The 14,672-nt window shown below is 42.1% G+C and overlaps 1 protein-coding gene across 1 annotated transcript in view; it reads left to right on the top strand.

Annotated features, from left to right (window-relative positions):
- Positions 1-214: 214 nt before the first annotated feature.
- LRP2 (LDL receptor related protein 2) overlaps positions 215-14,672 on the top strand; it is a 195,170-nt gene continuing 180,712 nt past the window's right edge. The window contains exons 1-3 of the mRNA XM_062196314.1: positions 215-272; positions 7,570-7,677; positions 10,963-11,088. Coding sequence (XP_062052298.1) covers positions 215-272; positions 7,570-7,677; positions 10,963-11,088 — 292 coding nt within the window. The remainder of the gene's footprint in view (positions 273-7,569; positions 7,678-10,962; positions 11,089-14,672) is intronic.

Raw genomic sequence — 14,672 nt, 5'->3', positions numbered from 1 at the left:
ACTGTGCAAATGTTTATGTCATCTTTGAGGTCGCCTGACGGTCTTGACAGCTGAGTTCTGTGGGTTAGATCCTCAGCCGCGATCGGCGTGGAGAGGATGGTGCAGTAGGGCATTGGGATTTCCTTGGTGGCACCTTATGGAGCCTGTCTGGCACGTTGCCAGGCAAGTGGAGCTGGCTTGATTCAGGCCTGGGGCACCCGGAGGGGACCGCAAGATGAGCCGCATCTCTGCTAGTAGCCTCCTAGAGAACAACCCAGCAGCCTGCTTCCTGGGCTCGTGCACTGGGACAGGAGCTCCTTCTCAGAGCCCAGTGTGCTAGTTCCATTCGCACCTACTCGGAGCAACCTGTCGTTCTAACTCAAGTCCTGACACCATCGACCACTCCCACTCCCCTTTGATATTGTCCCTTTTTGGCTCGGAGATCAAAGCGCTTTCTCCTCCATCTTGCCCGCCTTGTTGGCACCACTGTCTGAGAAGTTCCTTCTGTTGGGGCCATGGAGATCTGCTCCTTAGACTCTCACCCATGCTGTCTTGACCCTGCCCCCACACACAGCCTGGCCCCCCTTCACCCACCCAAACCCTGCTCATCCTCGAAGACCCAGTGCAGGCCTGTTCGTCATGAAGGCTTCTCTGATCACTCCAGCCTGTCATGTTATTTTATTTTATTCTTCCCAAGTCCCATTGGTTTTTATTGTCTCTGATGTTTATTTGGGACCAAACTCTCACTGTTACATGGCAGATCTTGGAAGTCAATCTATCTAGGTGTGAGTGCTCCCTCTATGACTTACTAATGATGAGATCGGATCAGGCCTCTGTTTCCTCATCTATGAAATGGGGCTATTAGTGCTATCTTATTCTTGAGAGGATAAGCAAGATAATTCATTGCAAATACCTATAATACTACTGGAAAATTATGAGTGAATGAGAGCTGCCATTTGTTTTGTGGAAAGTGATTTGGCTGGTGCTGTGGCATAGCAGGTAAAGCAGCCGCATGGAGTGCTGGCACCCCAAAAGGGTGCCTGTTCTAGTCCCAGCGGCTCCACTTCCGATCCAGCTCTCTGCTGTGGCCTGGGAAAGCAGTAAAAGATGGCCCAAGTGCTTGGGCTCCTGCACCCATGTAAGAGACCAGGAGAGGCTCCTGGCCACTAACCCCAGCTATGGCCGTTGTAGCCATTTGGTGTGAGAACCAGCGTTTGAAAGATCTCTCTCCATCTCCCATCTCTGTCTCTGTCTCTGTCTCTTTCTCTCTGGCTCGCTCTCTCTCTGTAACGGTGCCTTTCAAATAAATAAATAAATCTTATATTCTTAAAAAAAAAAAAAAAAGAGTGCGGGCTCTGGAATCACACCGGTCCTGTGTCTGCATCAGACTCTAGACAGTTTCTACATTTGTGGCCCTGGAGAGAAGTTAGTGAATGGCACTGAAGCGGTTTCCCTTTCTATTAAGTGAGTGTAAGTCTCACTTCACACAGCCCAAGGAGGATCCGGTGAATATCCATAAATCTTTAAATGTTGTCTGACACATCGTAGGTACTCAGATAGCAGCATTGCTGTTGTGGTTTAATTATAATATATAAATGACTTTTGTCTCCAATAAAATTAGAAGCTGTACCAAAAAAAGGACCTTATCTTATCTTTCTTTGTTTCCTCTGCAAGTCTGAGAACAGTGTTTTACATGTGGTAGTCATGAATTTATTTGGTGATTATAATGATTCTGATATATTTCTTTGATCTTTTTTTTTTAGTTGCAGTTAAATGATGTATATACATGATAATGCAATACCTTGAAATGTCATTTTAATCATTGTTTTCCTCTAAAAAAGCATCAAAGATCTGAAATAACAGTTTGGTGAAAACAATTGGCTCAGTGGTTTGTTACCAGGATTAAAAAACTTCCAACTACCTAATGATGTGTTCTGAAAACCACACAGCTAAAGTGTTCCACAGAAGGTAGTAGGTTTTGCTGTGCATGTCTTGTTTCAGTCGGGTTATCTGAATCCTTTTCTATTCCATCAATTGATATTGGGCAGGTTGGGGTCTTCCACATAATCTATTCCCTTTAGTTGTCATGGCGACAGTGTAACATTTTGGGAATACATAGGGGGCCCTATATCTACAAAAGGAAACTGGCTTTGTTTGTGTGAATAAGGTATGAGAATTGTAATCATCTGTCACCCAACTTATAAATATTGAAATATATCTAACAATACCAAGGGAATGTAAATTAAGTACAGAAAAAGTGAAACAAAAACTATGGATGAGTTAATGAATTGCCTTGTACATTCATTTGTTTCTTTGAGTGAAGGTAGGAACATTAAAATATGATTTAGTTATGTGAATTTTCCAAAAGAGCACATGTATATGAGGGGAGTCTTCAAACAGGTCTTTCATAATGAACATTATGAAAAAATTATGCATGATTTCAAAATTTTTTGAACCAATAGAAAATTTTTTAATCCCACTTTTTTTTCCTTATAAAGATTTATTTATTTATTTGAAAGTTAAGAGTTACACAGAGAGAGAAGGAGAGGCAGAGAGAGAGAGAGAGGTCTTCCATCCGCTGATTCACTCCCCAAATAGCTGCAATGGCCGGAGCTGCGTGTATCTGAAGCCAGGAGCTTCTTTCGGGTCTTCCATGTGGCTGCAGGGGCCCAAGGACTTGGGCCATCTTCTACTGCTTTCCCAGGCCATAGCAGAGAGCTGGATCGGAACTGGAGCGGTGGGGACATGAACTGGCGCCCATATAGAATGCCGGCACCGCAGGCAGTGGCTTTATCCACTATGCCACTTTATCCACTATGCCATGCTGGCTTTAATCCCACTTTTCTGTGAACATTTTGAAGTGCCCTGAGATGAACAGCATGTGTTAAGAGAATCTAAGGGAAATAGGATCTGCCCTTGCAATTAACCTACTCTTAACTTTGAACAATGTTTCATTGACTAGCACTTGTCTTTTCCTTCTAAGAAGAGTATTCACAGAAGGGAAAAGAAATTCTTTAAGGAAAGGGTAGAAGAAAGAAACTGTTATTAATATGATTCAGTGTTTTTCTCTCTTTTTTTAAGCTTCTGGATATTCCTCTTATTTCAAACTCTCCCAGGTTTCATTTTCTTTCTATAGATTTAAGATCATTCCTGCTTTAAAGTCTCGTTCTTCGCTCCGATAGTTTTACGTACCCTTGATATATGAGAGTGCTTAAAAAACATGGGAAAATGTATGGAAAGATCAGTTTATTTGGGTGCAAGAAAAATTTTGAAATACATGTATAGCTTTTTAAAATAATATGCATTTGGGCCGGCACCGCGGCTCACTTGGCTAATCCTCTGCCTGCGGGGCCAGCATTCCGGGTTCTAGTCTCGGTTGGGGCACTGGATTCTGTCCTGGTTGCTCCTCTTCCAGTCCAGCTCTCTGCTGTGACCCGGGAAGGCAGTGGAGGATGGTCCAGGTGCTTGGGCCCTGCACCCTCATGGGAGACCAGGAGGAAGCACCTGGCTCCTGGCTTCAGATCAGCGCAGCGCCGGCCGTAGCGGCCATTTGGGGGGTGAACCAACGGAAGGAAGACCTTTCTCTCTCTCTCTCTCTCTCTCTCACTGTCTAACTCTGCCTGTCAAAAATAAAAAAATAAAATAATATGCATTTTGGCCGGTGCCGCGGCTCAGTAGGCTAATCCTCCGCCTTGCGGCACCAGCACACCGGGTTCTAGTCCCGGGCGGGGCACCGATCCTGTCCCGGTTGCCCCTCTTCCAGGCCAGCTCTCTGCTGTGGCCCGGGAGTGCAGTGGAGGATGGCCCAGGTGCTTGGGCCCTGCACCCCATGGGAGACCAGGAGAAGCACCTGGCTCCTGCCATCGGAATGGCGCGGTGCGCGGGCCGCGGCGCGCCTACCACAGCGGCCATTGGAGGGTGAACCAATGGCAAAAAGGAAGACCTTTCTCTCTGTCTCCCTCTACTGTCCACTCTGCCTGTCAAAAAAAAAATAATATGCATTTTTCATGAACTTTTTCAAGAACCCTCATCTAATTTCATTTTTTGCACCAAAATAAGCTTATTTTTAATTCCATCTTTCCACAAGCTTTTGGAAGCCCCTGATACAAGGATATCAGCAAACAGTTTTACAAAGAGTCAGCTTCATTGCCTGATGAATAGGTATTAGCTCCCCGATGTGTGCCCAGCACTGTGCAGGAGGCTAGAAACGTGACAGAAGTGGTGCTCTGAATCCAAATGACTTATTTTCACCTTTGTGTATTGTTACTCTAATGTCTTCTCTTAACATATTTTTAGTCTAACACTTAGACCAGGAAGTTTGTGATATGGCTACTTATGAAGAAAGGATTACTCTTTTTTTTTTTTTTTAATATTTGCAGGGCTACAAGGTGGGAAAGCAAATTTATCCTTACGTGTGTAATATAAGTTTTCACGAAGGAATCACCATGCTTTAGACAAAATTCGCTTCACTGGTTTTGATTGTTGGAAATTTTCTGATGTCCATGAACTGTTTAGTGCAATGTTGGTCACCAAGCAGACTACCCTTTTCTTCTCCAACCAAACTAGATGATGACTATGGTTTCTACACCAGCCCAGTTAGTGTACTGAAATGTTGATAGAGGCTTTGGGGCAAAAAATAATCATTTTCTTACATTCAGTCTTCAATTTAGTGAAGTAAATTTTATTTATTTATTGGTGAATAAGAAGACAATGATATGTGGCAACAGTGTGCAGAACTTTTAGATTAAAATCCTTGCTTTGCACGTATTTGCTATTGGATCCCGAGCAAGTTACTGAACTGCTCTGTGCCACAGTTTGTTTGTTTGTAAAATGTTCATAGTGATATGTTTCTTATAGACTTGTTATGAGGATGAAGAGTAACCTTTGGAGGACTTGTGAAGAATGGATGCTTATTTAAGACAAAAGTCTCAGAAAATGAAGCACATACAGTTCCCATTGAAATCAGGGGCACCTGCAATTGTTATCTGTCCGAATCTAGACTTCTTCATGAGTGATTTAGTTTTGAACAACCCGTATGCCTGTTATAGTAGAATGAATGACAGCCTTCTGACACCAGTGGAGCATTTTGGCTGATTGCTGAGCGGCCACCCAGCATGATAAAGTGTCAGTTTGTTTTTTCTGGGGAGAGATTTCCAAACACTAGTCATTTGGGAGCTATAACAGGGATAAAAGTTACTATTGAAAAGGTAAACTTGACAAATGAATTATGGATCTGTTGATAAATTGAATGAATTGGATTTGATAAATTAATTTATATGATGGACCGATTGGGAGAGCAAATGTGGAAACCGCTAGCTGTAAAGAACTACTTAATTGTACCATTTCTCCTTCAGTTTCATTGTTATTTGTGTGATTTCAAATAATTGGCTATGAAGTGGTTTTTTAAAATTTTTCTTATGAAGTGTTCTAAAAATGGCTTTTGGTTCTATTCTGTGTTCATGGTGTGTTTACCTTTGTATTTTAGCAAAAGCAACCAAAGTCCTCAAAGTTTAACTTGAAGAGATAGCATTAACTATCTATCTTTTTGTAGCAGGCAGCATACTGCTGTGAAAATTTTATTCTATATACTTAATTTATAAATTTTTGTTTTCCTTGTTTCCCCCACAGCAATATGAAACTTGCTGTAAGTGGACTGTCCTTTATAATTGTTAAAAAATTTCTATCAGAGGTTATTAGATACTGAGGGAGACAAATGTACCAAACTTATAAATATATTGCATTGGGTTACTAACAATAGACCTAATTGATAAAAGTGATTTAATATATATTGTGTTAATAGCTAAACCTCCAAAGCCCCTAATCTCCCATGGAAATATTGCTTTGTAGAACAAAATCCAATGAGAAGTTCTGGGATTCCAGAGTGAATTTGTACATTCCTTAGGGGCATTTTTGCAAGGGAGGTTGTTGTGTTTTAAAGGTAGTTGATAAGAGACCTGCACCACCAACCCCAGACCTGCACCACCAACCACCATCATGCATTAGTCTATAGAAGGTATTTGGGTGTACGTACTCCTGTACCACTCGGTACCACCATTTAGCCAAGGGAAGTTTCTGACCATTTGCAGCATACATTATAAATCAGGATGTCACTACCAGACAATCAGATTTGAACATTCCATGAACAAAGTAGCCTATATTCCCTAGGAATAGATCACTTAACTATGTTTATGTCATGCTGTTGATATGCCTGAATTTACACAAGTCAGGATAACACATTGTTTATTTATTTTAGGAGCAGGTAATTGATCTGTATATTTACCTAATTTTGGGTGAATTAGTCAAAAATTGAAATGAGTAATTTAGCATGATTACTTAAATACAGCGGGGGTTGGGGGGGAACACAATTATTCTTCCAACCCCGAAAATTACCCTTATCCTGGGGGTTTGTGAAAGAGTAATTTTGAGTCTTCTCCAAGTTGGGCTGATGTTGGCTGCTCTCTTTAAAAAACTTTCCTACTTGGCACAGAGTACTTGGGAAGGACACTGGCCAGATATTTGGGGAAGCTTGGAGGATTTCCAACTGCCAAACAAGTCCCCTGGAGAGAGCCAGGAAAATTGCAGAATGTATCTGTTGAATGAAATGAACTTGTTTTAGTCATATTCGATTTCTAGCATCCCTGCCATTCAGGGATGTGGTAACCTTCATTGCCAAATGTGTGCACTGTGGTTGGTAGCAGAGATTTTTGAGGTTTTGGGTCTTTTTGTTTGTTTTTTAATATTTCAGAATTAAGCTGACAACTTACAAGTTAGATTTTTTAAAAAATCCAACATGTTAATCTATGTCTAAAAGCTGCTGTATGTGATTAGTAATAAAAAGCCACTTTGAAGAATATTGAGTTGGGGACTCACTAAAGCACAGCCAAGCAAATGAAAAGTTACTCATGATGTTATCAACCAGAGATAACCACTGTTAACATTCTGGTCTTTTTTTTTTTTTTTTCCTTTTTTTTTTCTTTCTTTCTTTTTTTAATATGTAACTGTTTTAGGTAAAAATTTGCCTCCTTGTTTTTGCTACATTATAAAAATATCTCAAATACTTTGAAATTCTTCATAAACATTTTTATCAGTTCTTTAAATGATAATTAATGCATAAACAGAAAATAGAAACATTTAATCTTTTTCTTACTATTGGACATTGAGGTTTGAAGTTTCCTTTGTTAGAAATAATCTTGCAATGAAAATCTTTATTCTTTTGCAAAAATCTTTGTGATGTTGTCTGGCTAGTTCTTTAGCGCAAAATACTGAGAAGTAAAAGTACTCGTTTAAGAATAAACATTGCTTGAAGGCAAGATACCTGTTGTCAAGTCACTTTCCAGATGGGTCGCATCAAAGCACACGCCAGTCAACTGGGGAGGAAAATGGTCTTCCCCAGGACCTCCGAGAAAATATTTTTATATTATCGTTTCAAAAATGTTTTCCTGCTTTTATAAACCGTTTGAATTCCTTGGATAACTGATTAGTTGAGTAATTTTGATTATTATAAAAAATTTGTATTTCTTCAGTGAAGTCTGTGGGGACCTCATTTTTTTTTTTTTTTTAACCACCTTTCTATTTTTTGCTGTGTTGCAGAATGTCACAGTGGGCATTTTCGTTGTGGAAACGGGCGTTGCATCCCTCTGTCTTGGAGATGTGATGGGACCAGAGATTGCTTGGATGACACAGATGAAGCTGGCTGCCGTAAGTGGGGAGGTGCAGGCTGAGCCCTGTTTTGAGTAGGCTGTTAGTGGCGATTTCAGTTGTGCTTTTGGGGAATAGAGCCAGGCTTGTTTAGATCTTTTGAGATCTGTGTGGTTGAAGAGGGAACTGATGGCATTATTCCTTGTTTTACTCCCTTTCAATTTAATCAGTTTCCATCTTATCCGTACCCATGATCATTTCCTTGATGTAGATATAAATTTGTGAGTGGTTTTCTGAAGCCTGAAAATGACTATTTTGATTATTTGCTTGGGAAGTTTTGTGCACCAACAAGAACAACAACAAAAATAATATTATCCAAATTACTATAATTTGTAATTCAAGGAGTCTACTGTTGATTTTTCATTTTATTTAAACATTGTTTTAAAAGATTTTATTTATTTATTTGAGAGGCAGAGTTACAGAGAGAGAGAGAGACAGAGATAGAGAGAGAGGTCTTCCATCCACTGGTTCATTCCCCAGATGGCCATAATGGCTGGAGCTGGGCCAATCCGAAGCCAAGAGTCAGAGGCTTCTTTCAGGTCTCACACGTAGGTGTAGGAGCCCACACACTTGGGCTATCTTCCACTGCTTTCCCAGGCACATCAGTAGGGAGCTGTATAGGAAGTGGAGCAGCCACATGGGATGCTGGCACCGCAGGTGGAGGCTTAACCTACTATGCCACAGCACTGGCCCCTTATTTAAACATTTCAAATTTATTTATTTTATTTATTTGAAAGGCAAGGGGGAGAGAGAGAGAGAAAGAGAATGAGAGTGAGAGAGTGTCCCATCTGCTTGTTCAATTCCTAAATGCCTATTAGCAGACAGGCCTGGTTGCAGTGTGAAGCACAGAACTAAATCCGCTTTGGTGGCAAGTGCTCACAAGGCTGCCTATTAGCTGGAAGCAGGAGCAGAGCTGGAACTCAGACCTAGACACTTGGATGTGGTTTGTAGGCATCCCCAAGCGGCATCTTTACCACTATTCCAAATACTTGTCCCAAGAAGCACATATTTTTTTAAAGATTTATTTATTTGAAAATCAGAGTGACAGACAGAGAGATAGAGAGAGATTGAGGGACACACACACACACACACACAGATCGTCCATCTGCTGGTTCACTCTCCAAATGGCCATAACAGCTGGGGCTGGGCCAGGCTGAGGCCAGGAGCCAATATCTATCTCCTTCCAGGTCTCCATTTGGGTGATAGGGGCCCAAGTACTCGGGCCATCATCTGCTGCCTTCCCAGGCACATTAGAATGAAGCTGGATCAGAAGCAGAATAGCTGGCAGTCAAACTGGCACTCCAGTACTGGATGCTGGTGTTGTAAGAGACAGCCACATGTAGTGGGTAGAGCTGCTGCCTGCGGTGCCAGCATCCCATATGAGTCCTGGCTGCTCTCCTTCCGATCCAGCTCTCTGCTATGGCCTGGGAAAGCAATAGAAGGTGGCCCAAGTCCTTGGGCCCCTGTACCTGCATGGGAGACCTTGAGGAAGTCCTGACTCCTGGTTGCGGATCATTGCAGCTCTGGCCATTGCAGCCAACTGGGGAGTGAACCAGTGCATGGAAAACCTCTCTCTTTCTCTCTCTGTCTCTGCCTCTCCTTCTCTCTTTGTGTAACTCCAACTTTCAAATAAATAAATCTTTTTTTTTTTTTTAAAGAGACAGCTATAATACTGGTACAAAGGAGCCTATTTTTGAATAAAAGATGTAGTGTAATTTGTGTGAACTACCATAAAGAAATCAGAAAAATGGCTAGTGTATTTTTAAGTTTTTAAAAAATTCTAATTAAAAAGTAAGACGACATAGTAAACAAGCTAACTAACAGGATGAATGCAGCTGTCCTTCCACATAGAGGGAGAGGCAGACATGGATAATGACGGGAGCCTGGCCCACAAAGAGATGCTGCAGATTCTTGAGCTGGATAGTAAGAGTGATGACTTCCTCCCACCTGGCTAAATGACTTGTAATCAGAACTTATTGTGTCGAAGGTGTCATGAATTATAAATCACTTTTGCATATAATTCATCAACAATCTTCACAGGTAGGTTTCAGATTAGGAAACTGAGATTTAGAGAAGTGAAGTCATTTACTAAAGGCCTCAGCGTTGGAGAGTGCCAGGCACAAATCCCAACGTTAAGTCCATGGTGCTTCCCAGCCTGCCTTGGGTGATCAAGCACTCTGCTGCAATTTCCTTCTTTCTGGGAAGCAAATGGACAAAGGCTATCATCCAAAAACCAGTGGTGGTAGAAAGTAGATGGCAAAATTAATTTGGCTTTGAATTGTTGGCCATTCTATGGCACACCAGTGAAACTGGATTGTTCAGAAAATGATGCATTTGAAGGGTGAGGAATAGGTCCAACTTTGACACACAAATGGATCACCTGGGACCTGGTTAAGGGGCAGATTTGGATTCCATGTGTTTGTGGTGGGTCCTGAGGTTCATTTCTCCAGGATTCCAGTCGATGCTGATCCTGCTCTTCTGCAGACCACACTTTGGGCAAGGAAATAGCTGTATTTGTGGAGATGTGATCATGTGCTACCAACTTGACTCCTCTGGGCTTAGTGAGTTCATTTTTTGCTAAACAATAGGGACAAAAAGTCAAGTAACAGTGTCCCTGGGATAAAACAATAAATGAGAAGTTACATCAACAACAATCACCGGGATTGTTCTTATATTTCAATGCCTTACAGTGATAATCATAACATTACCAACAATAGAGGTAGCAACGAACATTATGTGGCACTGTTGAGAACATTATTCAATTTTTTTTGCAACAAACCATGAGATAAGAATAGTCTCCATTTTATGATGCATACATTAAAGTTCAGAAAACCTTCCAAAACTCCTAAAGGAAGTAAATTGTGGAAATCATAGTCATTTAATTCTGGGTTGGTCATCCTTTCCAAGTATCATGGAGTTTTGGACTCATGGTATTTAACTATTGACTATTACAAAACATTTAATAATTTAACAATAACTCATGGTTAACTTTTACTTCAAAACTTAATGAGATGCTTTTGTCCTAAGTTTGTGTGTAAGCACGTGTCTGGCCTCTTTGTTCTATGTTTCTGTGTTCATTTGGATCATCATTTTGTTGAGACACCATTGCAGGGATTATTTGGCAGTGAACTGTCACTGCAGTCCTCAGATTATCCTAAGGCATGTTGACCACTTGCCTTCAGATATCTGGAGGAGCTGATACACATTTTTTTTTTTTTAAATCAACTTCGGTAAAATGGGGGTGTTTGTTTGCCCTCATGAGTGCTTTTTTCTTGTTTGATTTAGCTCATCCCTCCTGCCATCCGGGCTTTTTCCAGTGTCAGAGTGATGGGGCCTGTATCCCACACTCCTGGGTATGTGACAGCGATCTGGACTGCCGGGACGGCTCGGATGAACAACAGCAGCATTGCCGTAAGTGATTAGAGAGGAATCTTGTTTGGGTCTTTTGGACATCTGAAATCTAGCCTAGCACACATAGGTGACCTCTAGGCCTGAAGTGGTGAGGGAATCCGAATCAGCTGTTTCATCCAGGGGTTAGATGATAGTGAAAACGTGAGTGGCCTGAAGAATTGTAACCCCGGTCTTTAATTTGGATGTGTTACACTCAAGCAAGAAGCATTTTTATTGGTATTTGTGGGTGAGGGTCTTGGCATGTGTGCTTAGCAGGTGGATGAGTCCTTTCGCTCCTGTGGTGCACTCTGCGTTGGAACTCTCCATCCCTTCTACCTCAGTATTAAACCGCCTTCTCTGAGATTGAGTGAAGTGGGAGTTGGCAGGTGCATCTGTTGGAGGCATTGTTGGTGGTTGCACAGTAACTGCTGCTGTAGGATAGGCTGCAACAAGAAAGAAAATAGTAGCAATGAAGTAGACCTGGGAAACAGTCGGATTCCTGGGCATTGATGGGGTTCGAGATATTACCTATAAGAAAGTTCTAATTTCCCCAGGAATAAAACTGGAAAAGAGTGTTTTAGTGCAAATGAAAATATTTTTGGGTGGGAGAATTATCTTGGGTAAGTATAAAATGGAAAACTGGGAGAAGTTTGTCTCCTGTGCATCATTTCATTGCTTTGTCTATTAAGGATATTTGTATAATTTTAAACCACCATTGTAGCATTGTGGGCATTTTCATTCCTACAAGGAAGGAAAGCTACAGCTTAAAGAAAAAGGAGATCTATATAGTAAGACGCCTAAGTGTAGGTTGTTCCAGTTTTGACTAATTTCCAGCTCAATAGCATTATTTACTTTCTCCCACTTTTCTGCCCTGTTTTATTTATTCTTTTAGTTTCCTGTGATTACATGAAAGTTGGTAATGTCTCACATTTAGATTCCTATAATGTAACTTTCAATATCCACAAGAAAGAACATCAAAATCCTCCCCACCCTTTTTTTAAGGCTTATATACTTCCGCCCCCCCTCCCCCCTCAAAAAAGAAAAGAAAAGAAATCCTGGAAAACCTTTCAGCAGGTCTAGGTTGGACCAATATGGAGACTGGAGAGAAGGCTGGAATGACCCACCTCACGGCCTTGACCCCAGCTGCCCTTTGTTTTTTTTTTTTAAATTAATTAATTTATTTGAAAGGGTTACACAGAGAGAAAAGAGGCAGAGAGAGAGAGAGAGAGAGAGAGAGAGAGAGAGAGAGAGAGAGAGAGGTCTTCCATCCACTGGTTCACTCCCCAAATAACCACAACATGCAGAACTGTGCCAATCCGAAGCCAGGAGTCAGGAGCTTCTTTCAGGTCTCCCAAGCAGGTGCAGGGGCCCAAGGACTTGGGCCATGCTCCACTGCTTTCCCAGGCCATAGCAGAGAGCTGGAAGAGAAGTGGAGCAGCCGTGTCTTGAACTGGTGGCCATGTGGAATGCTGGCACTGCAGGTGGTGGCTTTACCCCCTACACCACAGTCTTGGCCCCATCTCAGCTGCCATTTGGAAGTGTCCAGCTCTGACCCCTTTGTGGCATTCATCATTCATTTCACCACATTGTGCCTCATTGCATGCACGTCTTAGAAACCATGGACACTTGTCATCATTCTATGCTGGTGACGTCAGTCAAGATCTAGTTGGCATTTCCACATAGTCATTGTCCACAAAGATCAAAGAAGAAACATTGTGTTTTTGATGACTACTTCATATGGAATTTGTTTAGTTTTTTTTTTTTTTTTTATTTCACAGAGTTAGTGAGAGAGACAGTGAAATGTCTTCTTTCTGTTGGTTCACCCCCAAAATGGCCGCCACGGCCAGAGCTACACTGATCCGAAGCCAGGAGCCAGGTGCCTCCTTCTGGTCTCCCATGTGGGTGCAGGGACCCAAGCACTTGGGCCATCCTCCATTGCCCTCCCGGGCCACAGCAGAGAGCTGGACTGGAAGAGGAGCAACCGGGACTAGAACCCGGCACCCATATGGGATGCTGGTGCCGCAGGCGTAGGATTAACCAAGTCAGCCACTGCGCTAGCCCCAGGAATTTGTTTAGTTTTTATAGTGACTAGCAATGGTGATTCCATAGCCTTCAGTATAAAAGATTGAAATTTAGCCCAGGTCTGTAGAATTTAGTATTGAGTGTGAATTCTTTTCAGTTGGGCCACTGAATGCCAAGGAGCTTTTGAGGAAGAGAATTCCTCAAAATTCTCAGAATACCCAGAAGTTTTGGTTTGGTTTATGCAGAAAATGAAGACTATACAATTAAATAGCCTGTTAGGCCGGCCATGGGGTCTGCCAGCAACCAAGAGATGCTAATGATTGCGATGGCATGGTTAAGGGGACACCAGCAACCTGTGGGGCTCAGGTGGTGGGACCGTCCTGAGAAGGACTGGGACAGGAGCTGAGTGGGCATGCCACGTTCAGATGGGATCCAACTGTGTGTCAGGAATTGAGGTGGACAAGCCAAAGGGGACGGCCAGATCTGGAAGAGGGAGATGGGAGATGGAAGTTCAGAAGTGCTAAGAAGAGGAGGGAAAAGCATGAGGCACAGAAAGGAGCAGGAAGAACTCACTTGTAAGAAGTGTGCCTGGACCATGATATTCTCTGGCTGGCCTCTCAAAGGCCCTGGGGACTTGGGGAGCGAGGGTGGCCTACAGATACTGGTGCTCAGTGGGGACAGGATGCAGCTAGAATGGGACTGTCTGCAGAGTGGTGATAATGCTGTATTCAGCTTTATGTCCCCAAGACCTGGCATTCTGTCTGCCAAAGAGTAGCGTCTTTATAAATAGACACCAAATACAGGAATGACGAGTTATGCACTTTTTGGCTAGATGTGCCATCTTGGTTTCATTTTCACTTGCTTCAGGCATAGAGTGTGAAGAACGCTGGGCTGTCTTTTGGGTTACAACTTGTGATAGATGGCCCTTTACTAGTGATAACACTTTGCAGAGGGAATATGAGGTGCTAGGAGCCACTGCTTAGGGAAAGAGACTGGCAATAATGTTTATAGCGGTAAATTAGAAGCATTGTTACAATCATTTTAAATGAGTTTGGATTTCATATGGTAATTCTCATATTTTAATGATAAAAAGCTTCTTTATTAGATATTCTTTAATCACAGACAAAATATGCCACTGCTATGCTCACTCAGGTCATCGGAGGACTCCTGATTGCCAATGCAGTGGACACTTTTCCTTCCTCACCACACTGAATGGACTTTTCTACTGCACTGCCTTGGCTGCTGAAACTCCCTAGTCTCTTGTTTCGCTTCTTAACTGCTCTGGTCTTTCAGTTTTGTTTTCCCCTTCTCAGTCTTTGAGTATTGGTGCTGCTCAGAGAACTGCCATTTGTGGTTCTTCCTATTCAATACACTATCCCAGGATGATCTTGCCATTCTCATGATTTTGGTGAAGCTCTGTGGACTGGTGAGACCTAAATCTATAAATCCAACTCAACTCAAGATATCCCAGCTGAAACTGATCGTCTTTTCATCTGAACTGACTTTTCTTTCTGTGTTTGCTTGTTTGCATGTTTCTACCTTGATTCATAGGAATAAAATGTATTCCACAAGAAGATATTAGC

Source organism: Lepus europaeus, chromosome 1, assembly GCF_033115175.1.
Source record: "Lepus europaeus isolate LE1 chromosome 1, mLepTim1.pri, whole genome shotgun sequence".
Lineage (NCBI taxonomy): Eukaryota > Metazoa > Chordata > Mammalia > Lagomorpha > Leporidae > Lepus > Lepus europaeus.
Note: the sequence above shows the minus strand (reverse complement) of the source record. Positions and strands in the feature narration are given on the sequence as shown.